Genomic DNA, 18,328 nt, shown 5'->3' with positions numbered 1-18,328 from the left:
ACTTTTCTTCATTTTTGTTTTGTCTCAACATCATGGCGTTTTGTCTGGTAAACTATCCCTCACTGGATGTTTTTTTTGTGTGTGTGTCATTCTGTATAAACTCTAGACATTTTCAGCAACAGTTTCTGAAAATACTCAAACCAGCCCGTCTGGCACCATCAAACATGTCATGAGTCTCAGGGATTTTTTTCAACATTCTGATGTCTGATGTGAAAATTACCTGATTCTCTTAACCTGTACCTGAACGGTTTTATAAATTGTGCTGCTGCCACATGGCTGGCTGATTAAACTGCATGAATGTGCAGTGAGTGTATATCATCTGTTACATATTAAGAGGGCAGAGGCTAATGAAGGCCCTGCACCGCTTTTACACATGGTTTATTTATGAAAGAATGCAAAGTCGATATACAGATTCGATCTGATTTCCCATCTCCAGAGTCCGGCTCTGTAAAAGGCAGTGGAGATGAAGGTCTGAGCAGAACGTAATAGTAGGGTTAAACAGTGGGCAGCCACTCGACACCAGCTCTGTTTGTTTATGACGGGTTATCTGCAGAGGTGGCGGCCGCCGACCCTTTACCTGTCTGCAGGAGGGACGGGGACAGAGGGGCAGGACAGGACAAGGGTGGACAGGTGAGGGCAGGAGAGGTGAGCAGACTGATTGAAGAGCTCCTGTGAAGTCCTGAGATGGACAGATAGCCAGGTGACCATTTCACTTCTAGTCTGAGGTCAAGGGGTGAAACCCACTGAGCTCTACAGCGAGTACTTCTGATTTGAGCATGTGTCCATATAGCAGTAGTCTAAAAGGAAGCTTTTTTATTCTTATTATTTTTAGTGAGATTTAAAAAAAAAAAAGACAAAAGCATCGATCATTTCTGTAAGTTAATATAGAATGTTTTATGTACACGCACACGTCTAAACTTTCTACAGAAAATGTAAAGAACCTTCAGTTCTGTGCATTTTTGCAATGAAAATGAAAGATTCTTATAAAGAATATAAACAGATCTAAACAAAACTTCAAAAAAAGAAAAATCACCCAAAATAAATATATCAAATAGACCTAGTTATAAATCAGATCAGTATTTGGTATGAACATCCTTTGGATTTAAATCTATATCTTTAGGGATTGAGGTGATCAGGCATGTGTACTTTAGAACAACATTGACTTAGAAGGTTGTTCTGAGCATCTTGGACAATTTCCACAGCTCCGCTATAAAGCTGCTTCTTACATTAAATTAATCATGCACTGGGCTTCATCCTTCTAAAGTAATCATCCAAGAAACAACATACGACAATGTTGTAATCTGTTCAAAATTGACAGAATTTATTATTATTTAGACTTTATTCGTTTGAGAGTCACTTTTAGTTTAGTTTGTTTTCAATGTAAGTGACCAGTTTATCAGGCTTACAGTTATGACAGACAAATTAATAACCATAAAAAACAAACGGCAGTTAATGATTTCCATGAACGTCGTGTGATTTTTAAGTTATACAGTCAAGAACCCTGTCCGAGATCACAGACAACTGAGGACTGGAGTATTAATAAATCTAACACTTTAGACTTTATAATTTATTATAGATTTTTTAAAAATGATTTTGTTTCTATTTTGAATCTAAATAATCATACTAAAGAAAATTCTATAGTTCTGTGGTACAACATCCCGACGGCATTCTGAAATCTCGCTTAATGTGCCGTTTAAGCTGCACATTTTGATAGCAGCTCCAGTTACTATAAGCAAAACACAATCAAATGGACAAGTAGCTAAAACTATAATACAGCTTTATTTATTGGACGAAAGATGAAAGTTCTCACACTGCTTTTGCATTCCTACTTTTACTTCCTCTCAAGCAGACTGTGAAAAGTCCTTCTACACGAGTAGTTGTTCAGCCACTTTTCCCCACTGCTTAATGCCATGATTAGGCTCCCCCTCTAAGGGTCATGTGTTTACCATACTGACACTGAGAGTTCACCTTAAAGTCAAATGTCTGTCCTGTCATGCGTGAGTGATGGAAAAGGTGCATCTAAAACCTCAGCAAACTCCAGAAGCCAGGGCTGATGAAAAGCAATCCTGGATGCTGGTCATCTGTATGGATCAATGCAGATCAGAAATTTGGAGACATGAGGCATCATGCAGGAACATGGCATCTCAGGGCCAGGACCTGGGGTCTCAGAGTTCATTGTGTGATGTAGAAACGATGGTTGACTTCACTAATGGACAGATCTTGCAGTCGAGGTATGGCGTTTTTCTGGCCTGGATCCTGAAGCTGCGTTTTAGCAAAATTATCTGATGAGGAATAGAAGTGAATAATTACAAGACAGACTTGTCACCACTAAGAGATGCGTAAAGAGTAAAGATATATCAACAAGCATCACATATGGAATACTGTCCTGAGAAAATTCTAAATTTATTAAGCAAAAGATTAGCTACGTATGAGTTAATGATACAATTTACTAATTCAATGCTGAATAAGGTCTTGAATACGTCGAGTGTTCGATGTAAATACATGTTTGAGTTAACATTATAAGTTACCACAGAGCTGCTAAGATGAGTTGTCAAGACAGTGGCACAAAATTAATACTCTGAAGCCGCAAGCTAAAATTTAAAAGCCTCAGACTAAGTATCCCGCGGTCACCAATTATTGTGTCATGGCCATGAATAATATAACCTGAAACCAGAACTTTCTACATGACATCCATTTATTTCTCTATTCAGAACAAGAGAAAAAGTCTATTCACGTTTAGAATTCATTTAAGGTGTCTCAGGCTGATGGTATATTGAATATATATTGAATATATAGTGAATCCTGTATACTTTAATGCTTTCTTTTATTGTGTCTTAAGTATTTTTCTTTTATTTGTGTGTTTGTATTAATAAACCATGTTTACTTTCTGTATGTACAGCACTTTGATAAACACTTGTTGTCTAAAAAAAAGTGCTTTATAAATAAACTTGACGACTTGACTTAATGAGCCAAGATTGGAGTAATGTGGAAAATACTCAATCATGTCAAATCTTGTCACAATGTCTTCTAACAGTATCAGTTCATCCTAATGCACAGAGATCGCAATCCAATCTGTGCGATGGTGTCAAAAGCAAAGTCTCACACTCAGACACACACTCTCAAACTCTCTCATACACTCTCAAGCACATGGATGAGAACAAGTTAACATTTACATGTGTATTTAAAAAAATCCACAGAACACGAACTGCCATATGACGGATATATAGAGTTACAACATGGAGTGTGAACCCCAGAGCCAGTGCAGCACCACAAATTATGAAGCCAGAATACATATAATCAAATGGAGACACTGTGTTTTACCTGTGACGTTGTCCACAGAGCACAGGGGAGCCGTCTTTATCATATTGATTCCAAACAGCACCACAAAGCACACAGTTAAAGCAACCAGCAAGTAAATCGGCAATGCAAGAGCCCAATACCTGGAGAAATAACCTGGAGTTATTTATTTAGATAGTTCCTGCATACATGCCTAATTTTTGCCTCATTTATAAATTAACTCTTTTTACCAAAGGACAAAAAAAATATTTTTTTGTTCACCAAATTTTTTGTTGAATTTCTTTGTCATGTTACACTCCACAGTGGTGATTAATGACACACACAAAAGTAGACACTCATTATTTTAAGAATCTCTTAAGAATTTCTGATATTGAAATAAGAAACAAATTTCTGCTCTCTGACCATCTACAATTTAAAAGTGTTATCCTTACTACTTTGTCCTGACTAATTTTATATCAGACTCACAGCAATAAAATAATTCATTTGTTTTTACTAATTAAATATATCCAATAAGTCGATTACTGTTACACCTGCCGAATGAAATGAACAATGTGGGGCAATTGTTCTTGTTCTCTTCCCCTCTCCCTCCCTCCCCCATTCTCTTTCCCCACTCCCTTCCTCCTTCTCTCTCCTTCTCCCTCGCCTCCCCCATTCTCTTTCCCCACTCCCTTCCTCCTTCTCTCTCCTTCTCCCACCCCTCCTCCTTCTCCCTCCCCTCCCTCCTTCCTTCTCCCTCCCTTCCTCCTTCTCCCTCCCTCCCTTCCTCTCACCACTCCCTTCCTCCTTCTCTCTCCTTCTCCCTCCCCTCCCCCATTCTTTCCCCACTCCCTTCCTCCTTCTCTCTCCTTCTCCCTCCCCACTCCCTTCCTCCCCTCCTCCTTCTCCCTCCCCTCCCTCCCTCCCTCCCTCCTCCCCTCCTCCTTCTCCCTCCTCCCTTCCTCCTTCTCCCTCCCCTCTCTCCCTCTCACCACTCCCCTCTCTCCCTCCTTCTCTCTCCCTTCCTCCCTCCCTCCCTCCCACCCTCCTCTCCTCCTCCTCACTGCCCAAAAAGATCACCCAGTAGTTAAGGATGACGTCACATTCCCGTGCTGACACTAATATTGACTGAGTGCACATGTCTATTACAAAAGGCACACTATTTCGTCTTGTCTCAGTCATTCTAGGTTATCATATAACATTCACATACTTCTGAGGCCAGTAGGTTAATCCGACAGCGTGGAGCCAGGTCTCAGGAACATATGCCCAAACTAAATAAAGCACTGACTCACAGAAAAACACACACATTAGAAATTAGAACATTTATAAACCTCCAGATAGAGAAGATTTAGACTCTGTGATTAGTGTAACACGTTAAAATGCTTACAAAACGCGAACTGTGAGCCCAGGAACAGCACAAACCCATAGATGGCTCTCTCAGGCAGAGGCGACGGAGAGTTTTCTACCATGATGAACAATAATAATATAACCTGTAATTCAGGTAACTAACATAGTAAACAACTCAATAGTACGGGCTTGTTAACGCTACGCATATAGCCACAGCTAAGACTCTGCTATATTACTTTATTCGAGAAGATAAAGGTGCTTAAATCCACAATCAAATTCACTACATACAAATATTTACATATTACCCGACCAACACAATACTTCCCTTTCGAGTGTGGATAGTTTGTATTTCCAGCGGTTCAGGGTCTTTCAGTGCTGCTTACTGCCATCTGTTGGTTTGGACCAGCATTACACGTTGTAACCTGTAAATCTGCTCGATTTATAAGTCTAAAGAATCGACTCCGATATACTCCGAGATTGAAGTGGTTTTAAGGTGTGTGTGTGTGTTTGTAATAGAGAGAGAGAAAAATAGAGAGAAAGAGAGAGAAATAGGAATAGAGCCGAAGTATACGACTCGGAATCAACTTAACAGCGTTCAAACAGGCAGTGAACTCTTTTGGGAATCGACTATCAGACTTAAACAAACAAGGAACGAACACACGTTTTTCTTATTACTTTCCCTCCCGGAAAGAAATGACTGCTTTATTCTATTCCCCATAACGTCGGCAGGGGGCGACACTAACCCTGTTTATGTTGCCAGAGCTCATAACTCATGCTAGAGTAAAACGTACGTGTCTTTATGTCGCTGGAGTCTTTTTCAGCCCTGGGGAACGACAGAAAGGTTGGTGACAGTTATCTTTAATACTCGGTCTCTATGTGTGTAAGATCGCAATGTTAGCTGTGTGAACGCGGTCTTTGTGTTCTTTGTTCTGAACTAGTTGGCCTGTTCATCCAGACGTGCTAATGCTAACGATTCAGGATGTAAGATATTTACATCCCATAAAGATGCGCAGACCTCAAATAGACAGTTTTTTTTTAAAAATCTTTCTCTAACCATTAATTTCTTCTATCTATTCTGTTTCAGCTTTGTTACGTATAACGGCTTAGTCACGTATTTACTGATAGTCGATAAGACCTTAGTTTAGAGCTTGTGTACTTTAAAACATTAACATGTATAACGACCGGAAGTGATTTACAATCCTTTGGATACGTTGTGTTCTAGGCTTAATGTTGTTAAACTCTTCATTATGGTGTTTTAGGGCAATTTAGGGTGTTTTATGGTGCACTATTGGAGTGTGGTAGTGAGCATTTGTTGATTTGAGACAGAGCTAGTGGATTAGACCCCTGTATACTGAGTCACAGGGGCTGTGTTTACATTTTAGCCAAACAAGCTGAACTGGTTGGTTGGTTGGATTTGGAGGCTTGAATCACCACCATTATGTTTTTACCACATCATATAATCTTAAAATTATACTTCAACACCCCAAAGGCGAGGTTGTCGCCTTATCTTGTTTGTTATTTCATATGAGCCTATAAATTATCAATCTTTCTTTCTTTCTTTTTATTTTATACCTTTTGTGTGTTACTGAATGTGGACAAAATTGTAAACGTTGAACTTAAAAGTACTTTTCTACGGTAATGTTTCTATGTAAAAGTGCCAAGTGCTGTGTTTTTCATCCAATTTGCTTTTGTTACATTTCGTTCCTGAGAAAATATTACGTTTAAACAAACGTACGTGTTCTGTTTAAGCCGTGAGATGTTCGAGTCTGAAGATTCTGACGTTGAAGACGGGCAGGATTTGGTCCAACCCAAGACTAAAAATGTATGTGTGCAAAACATCCGTTCAGCTATGAGGTGACAATCAGAAGAAATAAATCCTATTAAAGTCCTCTTGATGATTGGAATATATATATATTTTTTTTCAGGACAAATTTCCATTCATCCATGTGGAGACACCTGGTACGATTACACAAATTTCCATTGTTAGGTCTTACTGCTTCACGTGAGCCACTTTGAATAAAAGGCAAATTTTTCCATTCATTTGTTTTAGACATTTTTTATAAGCGGTGGGGCAAAATAAAGCTCGAGCAGAGAAGAGAGGCAGGACACTTGCTGCATATCTCAGTGTTCTGGTGGCACATACTGTACAAACAACAGGACAGTCACATCACTACAGCCTGGGCTGTGAACATGGGCTTCTTAGACAACAAGTGAGTCTTTGTTTTGCTTCAGTGATCTAAGCATGTCAAACCATTGTCATCTTTTGAGTCATATATCATAGACAAATTCCTGAAGGTGGAGAAATCACTGTAAAAACATTGCAGCACATTGAGCAATGCTCCTTTGGTAAGTAAGTAAGAATTTGATTAACCCCTACAGGCTGCTCTCTGGCTCCAAAAAAGTGACTCAGTTTGCTTTACATTTAAATCAGGTCTAAGCAGGATGACTCCGGGTGTGTTGCCATTCTTAGTCAAATGGCTCACTGCGTGGTTTATAGTGTTCTACCAACACCATGACTTTCTTTATAGGACATTTCAGAAATGTTTTACAGTTTCACCAGAAAAAACAAAACAAAACCCCAAAACATTTAAACTGAATAATATAAAAAGGCAGTGTATGGTGATATGGGATAGAATAAATAATAACCAAATGCTTTATGATTAAGCACTTGCATAAAAAAACAAACTGAATCATTCAGTCGCAAATATTAGGAATTGGATGTAATTTTTTTTTAAGAGTGACAATAAGAAACAAGAAGAAAGAAATCAAAGGAAAACAGCAGCTTTGTGTGCCTTGATACAGTAGATAAGTTCACCTGTATTCATGGGATCATAACAACTATGATGGACATACTAAAGTGGTGCATGATGGGATACTGGTCAAGAAGTCACTGTCTGGATGAGGATAGGCTCTTTTTGTCAGTCATTTCTGACGGACAGTTTCCTTCCTGTCCATGGCTCCTAACGAATGAATTCTAACAGCTGCTTTGTGATAACGCTTAAAATGTTTGTGTGTGTGTGTATATATATACACACACACACACACATACAGTATATACTCACACACTTATATATAAATACAATATTTTGTACGTTTGATGGCTTTAACAGTATACGGTGTGAGACATTAGTAGTTCTAGATCTAGTAGTAACTTTGTTACTGGGATTGCCAAAGGCCATCTGGATAAATTTCTATGCGAGTCATCATAAAATGTTGCAATTCTATTTGGCTTCCTTGTTCAAATCAATTCAGTGCCTACACTATTAGTGTACAGTGCTACGTTGTTACTGCATTAGTTTTAGTCAACTTTTGTCTGTGTAGACAAGAAAAATGTTTTGATTAAAGTTATGACAAGGGGTCACTATGGAAACCAGCAAAATGCAAAGGTTTAAAATAAAAAATGATTTCATACATTAAATCCTAAAGTTAGTTGAAATGAAAAACACTCGTGACAAATGCAAGGAAAAGAAAAATGTTGTGCTTTGTGGAGCATTTTGTATTTTTGCTGGCACGGCTCACGTCGGCTCACGCAGAAGGAGACGTCACTGCAAGTCTTTCTGACTTTCTCACCCGTATCCCATGATGAAACCTTTCTATTATTATTCTATATAATTCTATATTCTATATAATTCTATAAATTATTGTAACTTACTTTAATATCTTAATAACACGTGGTAAAAGACATTAAAATTTCAGCTTTTTTCGAAAGGTTTTATTTTTTTTCTTTTATTAAGATTATACTCCAAATTTCGAAAGAACTCGATGAAACCACTTTAATGTTAATGTCACAGGCTGCATTTTGATTGAATGTTGTTGTTTTTTCCCCCATCATTTGCAGCGTTTCAAACGATATGAGTGTGAAAAGGCTGCAAAAAATTGAAATTCTGGAGCTCATTCTTGACACAGTGGAAAAATGTGTAAGTATTAAAGTAGTCTGTGTGGCATGAAATCTCTGTAATACATAAATACATCTAATGAATGTGGCTATGAAGTATTTTGTGTCAGGTTTTTTTTTTTTGTCTTTATAGCTGGCAGACAACGATCCTGAGAGAAAGGCAAGAGAGCTGGTAATGATTAGCATGTGTCTTAAAATGGTAAGTCTGAAAAAGATGAATGAATCCTGAAAGACTATAGCACCGTTACACGGTGTTGTGGTAAAAGCTGAAAATGATTTCCATTAACTTTCTTTTACGACAGCAGAGCTGAATGATTGTGTTAGAAAATGAGTTCAGCTTTGTAATATCTCATGAAGTAGTAGTAGTAGCAGCCTTTATTATCACTGGTCACAGGTACCGTGAAATTAACCATCAACCTGTCCATACATACAATACATACAATACGACAAGGGGGGTCAGGACAGGAAGACCGCTAATTGAAAAGAAATACAGAATAACATGAGGGAAGGGAGGAGAAAAAAAAAAAAAAAACAACCCCCAGACTATGCTCTGGTGAGGAGTACAGTGTGGGAACAGGAAAAACACCTCAGCAACATAAGCACATAAACGGTACGCCATAAACACACGACTTGCAACAGGGGAGGGGAGTGGGGGTGGAGGTAATCCAGCACAGACAAGCAGCCCTCGGGTCCTGCAGCCTTTATCTTCGCTGGTCACAGACCCGCTTGTCAGATTGGCGGTACAAAGCGGCAAAGGCGTGTGATGGGGGGTTGGGGGATGAGTGCATATCTTTATACTGTGCATGTGTGTGTGTGTATGCATAACTGTGTAGGCCTGGAGAGTTGTTGCTCCCGGCATCAAATCTCGGTGCCTCTGTCTGCAAGATTGTCATGATGTTTTTTAGTTTAGAAGAGGCATTTTCTTGAAATCTTTGCATTTCTTTAACAAACAAACAGAGCTTAAGGGTCTTGTAGTTAAGGTCTCTTGTGTGAAAGAGAAGTCGTTCAAGTCATTAGCGAGTTTGAGTTGTAAATAAACACTGCATTTCTCTCTCTCTCTCTCTCTCTCTCTCTCTCTCTCTCTCTCTCTCTCTCTCTCTCTCTCTCACTCACACGTTTCCTCTACACAGGAGGAGGAAGGTCTTGTAAAGGCTGTCAACTGGTTAAATGAATCTCGCACTCCAGGTCTAAGCAGGAAGATCCTTCAACTTGGACCAAAGCAAATACGCCACCAAGTTTTAGATTTTGTTTTTTTTGAGTGTAAGTCTGTAAATGCCATAAATAAATTTTAAGAGTAGTAAGTCCTGGCAACAAGGTGAATTCAGAGGGAAAAATCTTACACTGAAAGTCTTGAAGCTTAGGGCATAACATGTACCTATGAAGAAGGCAGGTTTCAAGAAAGCAAGAACTTTTTTTTTTTTTTTTACACACCCATTATTGGTGAAGTAATCACAGCATCAAGATCATAAGGAGTGCATTCATTCTGTTCTAATCTGAGCCAGTCCAATTGTCCAGTTTTATCAATGAATGTTATTGATATAGTTCTGATGGTAGCTGCCCAGTAATAGCAGCAGAAGTTTGGAAAGTCAAGACCTCCACCCCATGTTCGAATGATGTGCTTGTTTAATTCCCTGGTTTTTATAATTCCAGATAAACTGCTGCCTAAAAAAGACAGATCTAATAGTCTTTAAAACCGTATTTATTCAGCCTCCAGGGTTTAATTGGCTTATCTTATAGAGCTAAACTTCCAAGTTAGGATGATTCCTAGATAAGTAAATCTGTCTTTTGCTATTTTTAAATCTAACAGGGTAAAATTGTGAAGATCTTTATTGCCGACTGGCACGAGGTGACTTGTTTATAGCCTAAAATTTATCCATACTGTTTAATAGCTTTTAATTAATATTACAGAAATGCTAGTCTTGGGTTTAGTCACATACAGTAGGATGAATGCATTATTTCTAGCTCATGCGTCATCAGGGTTAATGGCATCACATACTCGGAGGAAAGTGCTATCCACCCTCTTTTACATACATACATGAGCTTGTGATCCGCTAGTGTCACTGTGACTGATTGGAGAGAGAGAATATCATCACTCCATCCCTGAGAGCATGGCCAGGTTTCATGCTTTTTACCAGTCAGGATCCCTTAAACCTTCATAGACTGACCTATATGCTAAAACCTACATCAGCTGAACATCACTCTCTTTAAATATCTACATTTCTTCTTTTCATTCAAAAGTGAAAAGCATTTTAAAAGGGGGAGATACTTTGCAGCAAAATGTGCCAATGCTACCTTTTATATGTTGTCTTTTCAGATTCTCAGTACATAAAGGTCATGTCATGTGACAAAAATCAGGCATTTAGGGAGCTGTCATTAAATCCAGAGCCTTGGTGTTTACAGGTAAGAATTCAGTCATATTGTTAGCTTGTTTAGACCAATGTGCCAGGATCAGATTGAAGTCTAGTTTACACATTATTTTATCCAAAAGATAACCATAATGTGCATAATAGCATACAACCCTCTTCGGAAAAAAAAACAACAGCATTATTCACCGTTCATTTTTTTTTATACAGAAAAGTGAAGAAATGAAGAACAAAGGGAATGAACAGTTTCAAAAGAAAAACTACGAACTTGCAGTTAAATGGTACACAAAGGCCATTAGATATCAGTAAGTTCCCAATTCTCTGACTTGAGTGCAGTAATTATGAACTGCATTTCATATATATAAGGGGTGTGGTAGCCTAGCGGTTAAGGTATTGGGCTACCGATTGGAAGGTTGAGTTCCCAGGACCACCAAGCTGACACAAGGCCTGAGCAAGGCCTTTAACCCTCAATTGCTCAGTTGTATATAATGAGCTGAAAATGTAAGTCGCTCTGGAAAAGGGCGTCTGCTGAAATGTTGGAAATGTAAATATATCATGTAATGTATTGTGTTTCAGTACCAACAATCACTTCTTGTATGGGAACAGAGCACTCTGCTATCTTCGTTGTGAAAAATACCTGTACGTTTTATATAACCCTTTCAGTACATTTAAATATTGAAGTAAATATTCTACCAATTCTATTGAAGCATTATACAACTTATTTATGAAGCAATATTTATTCAAAAATGTTTTCAGAAAAGCAATGGGTGATGGTAAACGAGCTGTTCTACTTCAACGAGACTGGGCAAAGGTAATCAACTTCTGCTATTTCAGTCTGAATATAGGTCATTCCACCCAGCACTCACTTCTTGGTTTTCACTTCCCCACTAATTTCTCTGTTTTTACCTGTTGATACGTTGCAGGGCCACTATCGTTTCTGTGATGCTTTATTCTACCATGGAGCTAGAGAAAAAGCATTAGAAGCCAACCTGACAGCTCAGAGTTATTGCAGAGCTGATCCAGAGGGAATGAGGGACCTCGAGCAGCAACGGAGTCGCTTCATGACTGAGATTTCTGAGGGCAGCAGTAAAGGCAGAGCCACAGCTTGTTCAGAAGGTGATCAAGCACTTTTTTTTTCAGTTTATGGGTTCACTGAAGTCAAGAATAATCTGTGTAACTAGAATCATATCTACCTAAACAGTAAAACGGCAAAACTCTACAAAAACATTTTTCTCATCTGCTTCCCTGTTAAATTTATAATTGTTTCCAGCTGAAGGAAAACAGAAGAAAACAGAAGCTAAGAAAGGATCCAGTAAAAGGTTTGCAAAAGAACATGTTTTTATGTATTTATGTATTTATTTGTTTGTTTGTTTATTTATTTATTTATGTTTTTTTTTATTTGGTTTGACTGGGCTTTGATTTTTCATAGACCTGAAGAAGCATGTGGAGTTGATCCCATGCCCCAACATGTTCATCCAGATAAAGACCCAGAGGCAGCTCATAACTTTGAGAATAAGGTGAGAAAACAAAAATGAAATGATAAATATAATAATAGAGTGGTGGCACCAGAACAAATACACACTCACTGGACACTGTACTACGAACACTGGTACACCTGCTCATAATTAAATGAGCACAGTGCACACAATGATGCGAATATAGGGCAAGTGATTCAGGTAGTGTTCACAACTGACATCAGAATGTTGAAAAACGTGATCTGGTGACATGCTTGAAGGTGTCAGATGGGCTGGTTTGAGTATTTAAGCAACTACTGGTTTTCACACACAACAGTCTCTAGAGTTTACACAGAATGGTGAAGATTGTGTTCCTGCTTGTGGACCTCAGACTGGATTATTTTTTCTTTTTCTTCAATACCAGTGAGAGATCCAAAAGCAGAGACGCAATGTTGAAGAGCGTGCTGAGAAGAGAATAGCCAGACTAGATGAGGAAATCAAAAAAATCTAAAAATACTGAGCTGTGAATGTTGCAGGTGCACTATACATCATCTTCGCCTTGTGTCCACAGCCCACTTCATTCAACAAAGGCATGACTGTAACGTCATCTTAGTGTCTTAAGGCGAGGGCGCACCTTTATGCCTATACCAAATTCTGTAACACACGCAAGCTTGAAAAACCACCAGCAAAATCTTATTGCCTGATATTTTCTGAAATTGGAGCGGTTTTGCATTTTTATCACCTATTTGTTAAATTACCCATAATTTAGTTTTTAGGAGGATGTTAAGCAGAGCACCACAATGAGCTAAACTTTAGTTGAAAGCCTGTTGGCACAGCTCTGTCTACTGCACCAGGTCCGGTGCTCCCATTAGTGAAGTCAGTTAGCGGGCTGGTGATGTCTGAATAATTTGGTACAAACCTAGTATAATAGCCTGCCAGCCATAGGAACTGCCTCACCTCCTTTTTGGTCTCAGGTGGTTTTATTCATTTGGAGCCACACCAGCCCATGACCTTCTGAAACACTGTCAGATCTTTTTTCACGGGACATGGTAGTGTTGGGGTAGGAGTGAAATGTGTCTTTTTAGCCTTGGTAGAGTTTTTTAAATTTAGTGTTGAATAAAATCAAGCCGTGCCTAACCACTTATACTAGTCACAGGCATAGTCATTAACACATTTGTGAATCGTACCCCACTGAACACTTACTGGAATGCAGTATATCCCAGTTCTCTTGGGGGTGGCCTGTGGTGCTTCAGGAATCGGATCCAGTGCCCCAACCTCCATCAGCGGCCCTGGTCCCAGAAATGCCCGGCTTTCCCGCAGACCTCTCGGGCCAGCTCGTGCTTCACCCCTACCTCTCGGGTTGCCAGGTTCATGCAACTGTCACTTTTTTTTTTTTTATGGAAGCAGAGGAAATGTGGGCAAAGAATGCAAAATCTTTAGCTAAGACACCATGATAAGGCTGATGGAGGACATAAGAATTACATGGATAATTGCACTATTCATCCAAACCTGGTTTCCTCACTTCAGATCATATCAATGACGGTTATCTATGTATTATTATTATTATTTTAATTAAGTTAAAGTCTGAGTATTGAATACAAAACCATTTATGTTCTTATGTAGCAGAAAGCAGAAGACCCAAAGCAGGAGGAAACATCAGCAACTTTAGGTGAGTTACATGTACTATAGTGTGATTATGCTCAGATTCAATTCAATTCAAGTTTAATTGTATAGCGCTTTTTACAATAGACATTGTCTCAAAGCAGCTCTACAGAACATAAACATAGAATAAACATAGAACATAAACATAGAACTTTTAATATATATATATATATATAATATATATATATATATATATATATATATATATATATATATATATATATATATATATATATTTCAACTGAATAAAGGATATAAGATGAATTTCTAAGTAAGTTAACCTTTTCAGAAAGAAATGACAGAAATTTACATGGAAAAAGTCTCATCATACTGTGGTTTCAGTTGTTGACAAACGATTACTAATTTATGTAGTTTGACAATTACTTCTAAAAAGTATCAGAACGTTCAGGCAGTGCTTGTGCTACACTTTTGCATAAACACTTCTTTCACAATCATAAACTAAACAATAAGAATGGGATGTGCTTCAGCTAAAACCTGGCATTGCTCCAGCAAACATGCCAAGACCTGTTCAGTCATGATCAGACATTTAAGGGACCAGAGGAAGCCAAGGCTTTTTGTTTCCTCAAACATATATTTAATAAAAGTTACAATATTTACTTTTTATTTATTCCTTTCTAAATTATTGTATATTTTTCCCCACTCTTGCAATAAATAAATAAATAAATAATAACAGGCCAAATGTGTGAATGATCTGCAGTGATTTATAATACATGCATACATACATACATAATCCTGAGTGTGTGTGTGTGTGTGTGTGTGTGTGTGTGTGTGTGTGTGTGTGTGTGTGTGTGTGCAATGTCTGTGTGTGATTGTTGAAAAGTCTGGTCAGTTCTTGGCTTGACATTTGCTTGTCTGGGCTGATTTGTTTAAACGAGAAGCACAAATAACCTCCTGTGAGTAGTACCATTCTTTACTTTGTATTTTTTATGCTTTTTAAGTGTCGCCCGATAAACTACTTGACATTAATGCTAAGGTCCGAACACTCTGTATTGCATCTGGAAGATAAAGCAGATAATATAATGATTCTGATTTAGTATATTTTGGTTTAACCAGATATTAAGAAAGCTCTAAAAATCTACTTTGTGTGCCTTTTAATAGTAGCTGATGCAGTGTTTGCATAGTATTGAAGCATGGAACTATGCTAAGATTATATTACATGAGAATGAAACCAATGTAAATCCTTTTATATACTGTAGAAAGATTTCTACATGTATTGTGCAACTGCTACCTATGAATTAAAGTTTAAAAACGGTAAAAATCATTTTTGGGGTTGTACAATATCCTGGTTGTATAGTGTGAACACTCCTAAACTACTAGCTAGTTGAACTGCGTTTAGACTTTATCATGGCACTCACTAATTCCGGGTACGAGTCATTCACTTTGGCCCATCTTGGCTTGGCAATATTTCACCATTCTTCCATGGAAAAGCAACTCCTCTTCAGGTCTTCCTGAAAATTTTTGATTGGATTTAGATCTAGACTTGGATCTTGTTTTGCTGAAGTTGATTTGGTGGTGTGCTTCAAGTTGTTGTCCTACTGAGAACTAAAACTTCTCCTCGTTGTACCACCAGCTCCATTTGACGAATGGTAGGGATGTGGTAGCCTAGTGGTTAAGTTGTTGGACTACTGACCAGAAGGTTGTGAGTTCAAATCCAAAGTACACTAAGATGTCACTGCTGGGCACCTGAGCAAGGCCCTTAACCCTCAATTGTTCAGCTTTATAAAATGAGATTAAAATGTAAGTAACTGTGGATAAGGGTGTCTGTGAAATGCCAGAAATGAAATGAAAAATTAAATGAAATGACGAAAATCAGCCCTAAAACAGGAAGCTACTGTCATGATGCTTCATTGAACACAGATGTTGTTTTTTGATGTGCCGTTAAACATATCCTTAAGTATTATGGCCAAAAAAGTGAGCCTTTGTCCCATCACTATAACACATTATTACATGTAATTTAGAGAGATTGTATGGGATTGGTGAGGAACTAGTTTTTATTGGTCTTTGTCATCTTTCAAAGGACATCTTTTCTTAGTGATGTCACCTATTATGCCATATTTTCTTTACTCGCTGATTACATTTACAGTGTGTTTAATCCTCTCCCGATTAATATTTTTCAACAATGAAGTCCTGTACTTGCTTGCAAACACTTTGCAGCTCATGGCTTTTCCAGCTTGGCATTACCATGAAGAAAAAGCTTATAGAAATAGCTGTACATTATTTGAGAGGGATGTCACTTTAATAAATTGCAGTTTTATACTAATTATTATATAATGTGAGTTTAAATGTGATTGGGAATGTGGTGTTTTCAGAATCAAGCAATTATACCAGGTGTCCCAAAATGTAGGGGGAATTAACACTTCTAAAATAAAATAATTTATAAAATTTGGGAAGTAAAATGTCTTTTTATATACATCTTAAAATGGGAGTTTTTTGTGACATAGAAAAACAAAAAGTGAAAGGTGGACTTCTGCATTGCTCAAGGCGAAAAGCCGACCTTTCATTTTTTGTTTTTTTACGTCACAGAAAACTCCCAATTTAATAGTGGTGTTAATATACAATATGTGTGTGTTATAGTATTTAAAATATCAAAGTTCTTTAGAAATTTAAAATTTTATCAGTTATTTAGAAAAACACGTATAGTTTATTAAATAGAACTTTTGAGAAGGAATATACGGTTTTATAAAAAAAAAATGTTCACATAAAAAAATTTTCGCCTCCTGACTTCTTTTTGGAATTTCCATGAGAAATAGAATATTTGACAACATATACATGAAATAATACTCGTTTCCCAAAATATAGTATTTTAAAAAAATAACTGAGTGAGAACTTTTTTAAAACAGCAAAACTTGTCTAGTAATCTATAAAAATAGAGTCAGATTGAAACTGTTAGAACATCTGCACCATTACGCACACACAGTGTAATTAATGTAAAGGTGTGTGCACATTTCCACCAACACACACACAGTGTAATTAATGTAAAGGTGTGTGCACATTTCCACCTACACACACACACAGTGTAATTAATGTAAAGGTGTGTGCACATTTCCACCAACACACACACAGTGTAATTAATGTAAAGGTGTGTGCACATTTCCATCTACGCACACACTGTGTAATTAATGTAAAGGTGTGTGCACATTTTTACCTACACACACACACAGTGTAATTAATGTAAAGGTGTGTGCACATTTCTACCTACACACACACACACACAGTGTAATTAATGTAAAGTGTGTGCACAGATTCATTTTCCACCAACACACACACAGTGTAATTAATGTAAAGGTGTGTGCACATTTCCACCAACACACACACAGTGTAATTAATGTAAAGGTGTGTGCACATTTCCACCTACACACACACACACACACACAGTGTAATTAATGTAAAGGTGTGTGCACATTTCCATCTACGCACACACTGTGTAATTAATGTAAAGGTGTGTGCACATTTTTACCTACACACACACACAGTGTAATTAATGTAAAGGTGTGTGCACATTTCTACCTACACACACACACACACACACACAGTGTAATTAATGTAAAGGTGTGTGCACATTTCTACCTACACACACTGTAAGTAAAGATTCATTTTGTGAAGCAACACAAACGTTGCATATTTCTAAACCTGTTTGCATTAATTTGTATAGGTGTGACTCAAGATGAGCGAACTCTGCAGCAGGAAGTAGAAAGTCTGCAGTTTGTTCAAGTCGAGAAATCATGGGAAGTTAAGTGGGGTGAAAAAGTTAGTCACGTGGCCCATATAACAACGCCTACACGTGCAGTGAAGTTTTCGGCCAATAGGGAAGCTATACTTTGTAAAATTACCCGATGTTTTATAGATTTTTGTGTGTTCAGTGACTGGCATTTCAGAGGCGGTTGTCAATAACAGTGTGTGTGTGTCAGTGTCACGCGCACTCTTATTTTTTGCTTTTCTGAGTGCGCTTTTGGGGAAAAAGAGTGAGTAAGTGCGCGTGCGCGCGCGCGCGCGCGCACATTCTCAAATTCCTATCCTGTTGTTGTTTAAGTCTCAGTTGTGTTGTGTGGCGGAGAGGAGAAGATTATCGTCACCTCATAAACTGAACTTTCTGATTTCAGAAACCGTGACTGAGCATCAAGGTGAGGACAAATCGACCGAGGCTAAAAGGTAACTTAAGATGAACAGCACCTCTCTCTCTCTCTCTCTCTCTCTCTCTCTCTCTCTCTCTCTCTCTCTGTTTCTCTCTTTCTGTCTCTCTTTCTGTGTGTTTCTCTCTCTTTCTGTGTGTTTCTCTCTCTCTCACTCACTCACACACACACTCACACTCTCTC

At 38.0% G+C, this 18,328-nt stretch overlaps 2 protein-coding genes across 4 annotated transcripts in view; one reads left to right on the top strand and one right to left on the bottom strand.

The window, feature by feature from the left end:
• Window positions 1-1,292: 1,292 nt before the first annotated feature.
• LOC113645720 (phosphatidylinositol glycan anchor biosynthesis, class P) lies at window positions 1,293-5,265 on the bottom strand. The gene is made up of 5 exons (XM_027151510.2): window positions 4,946-5,265; window positions 4,661-4,763; window positions 4,484-4,556; window positions 3,322-3,440; window positions 1,293-2,282 (listed from the first exon to the last, which is right to left on the bottom strand). Exons 2-5 carry the CDS (start codon window positions 4,740-4,742, stop codon window positions 2,173-2,175), a joined length of 384 nt encoding a protein of 127 aa, XP_027007311.1. The 5' UTR covers window positions 4,743-4,763; window positions 4,946-5,265; the 3' UTR covers window positions 1,293-2,172.
• Window positions 5,266-5,330: 65 nt separating this feature from the next.
• ttc3 (tetratricopeptide repeat domain 3) overlaps window positions 5,331-18,328 on the top strand; it is a 33,434-nt gene continuing 20,436 nt past the window's right edge. For 2 of the 3 annotated variants that reach the window (XM_027151462.2, XM_027151443.2), the window contains exons 1-16: window positions 5,331-5,461; window positions 6,370-6,442; window positions 6,546-6,579; window positions 6,671-6,830; window positions 8,459-8,537; window positions 8,649-8,714; window positions 9,646-9,775; window positions 10,830-10,915; window positions 11,089-11,183; window positions 11,455-11,517; window positions 11,635-11,689; window positions 11,802-11,994; window positions 12,149-12,197; window positions 12,308-12,395; window positions 13,956-14,001; window positions 18,116-18,164. In XM_027151462.2, the coding sequence (XP_027007263.2) occupies window positions 6,377-6,442; window positions 6,546-6,579; window positions 6,671-6,830; window positions 8,459-8,537; window positions 8,649-8,714; window positions 9,646-9,775; window positions 10,830-10,915; window positions 11,089-11,183; window positions 11,455-11,517; window positions 11,635-11,689; window positions 11,802-11,994; window positions 12,149-12,197; window positions 12,308-12,395; window positions 13,956-14,001; window positions 18,116-18,164 (1,259 nt within the window). In that variant the 5' untranslated portion in view covers window positions 5,331-5,461; window positions 6,370-6,376. The remainder of the gene's footprint in view (window positions 5,462-6,369; window positions 6,443-6,545; window positions 6,580-6,670; window positions 6,831-8,458; window positions 8,538-8,648; window positions 8,715-9,645; window positions 9,776-10,829; window positions 10,916-11,088; window positions 11,184-11,454; window positions 11,518-11,634; window positions 11,690-11,801; window positions 11,995-12,148; window positions 12,198-12,307; window positions 12,396-13,955; window positions 14,002-18,115; window positions 18,165-18,328) is intronic. The other variant, XM_027151452.2, reaches the window with a different exon arrangement.

The sequence above is a fragment of the Tachysurus fulvidraco genome, chromosome 20, assembly GCF_022655615.1.
Source record: "Tachysurus fulvidraco isolate hzauxx_2018 chromosome 20, HZAU_PFXX_2.0, whole genome shotgun sequence".
Taxonomy (NCBI): Eukaryota; Metazoa; Chordata; class Actinopteri; order Siluriformes; family Bagridae; genus Tachysurus; species Tachysurus fulvidraco.
Note: the sequence above shows the minus strand (reverse complement) of the source record. Positions and strands in the feature narration are given on the sequence as shown.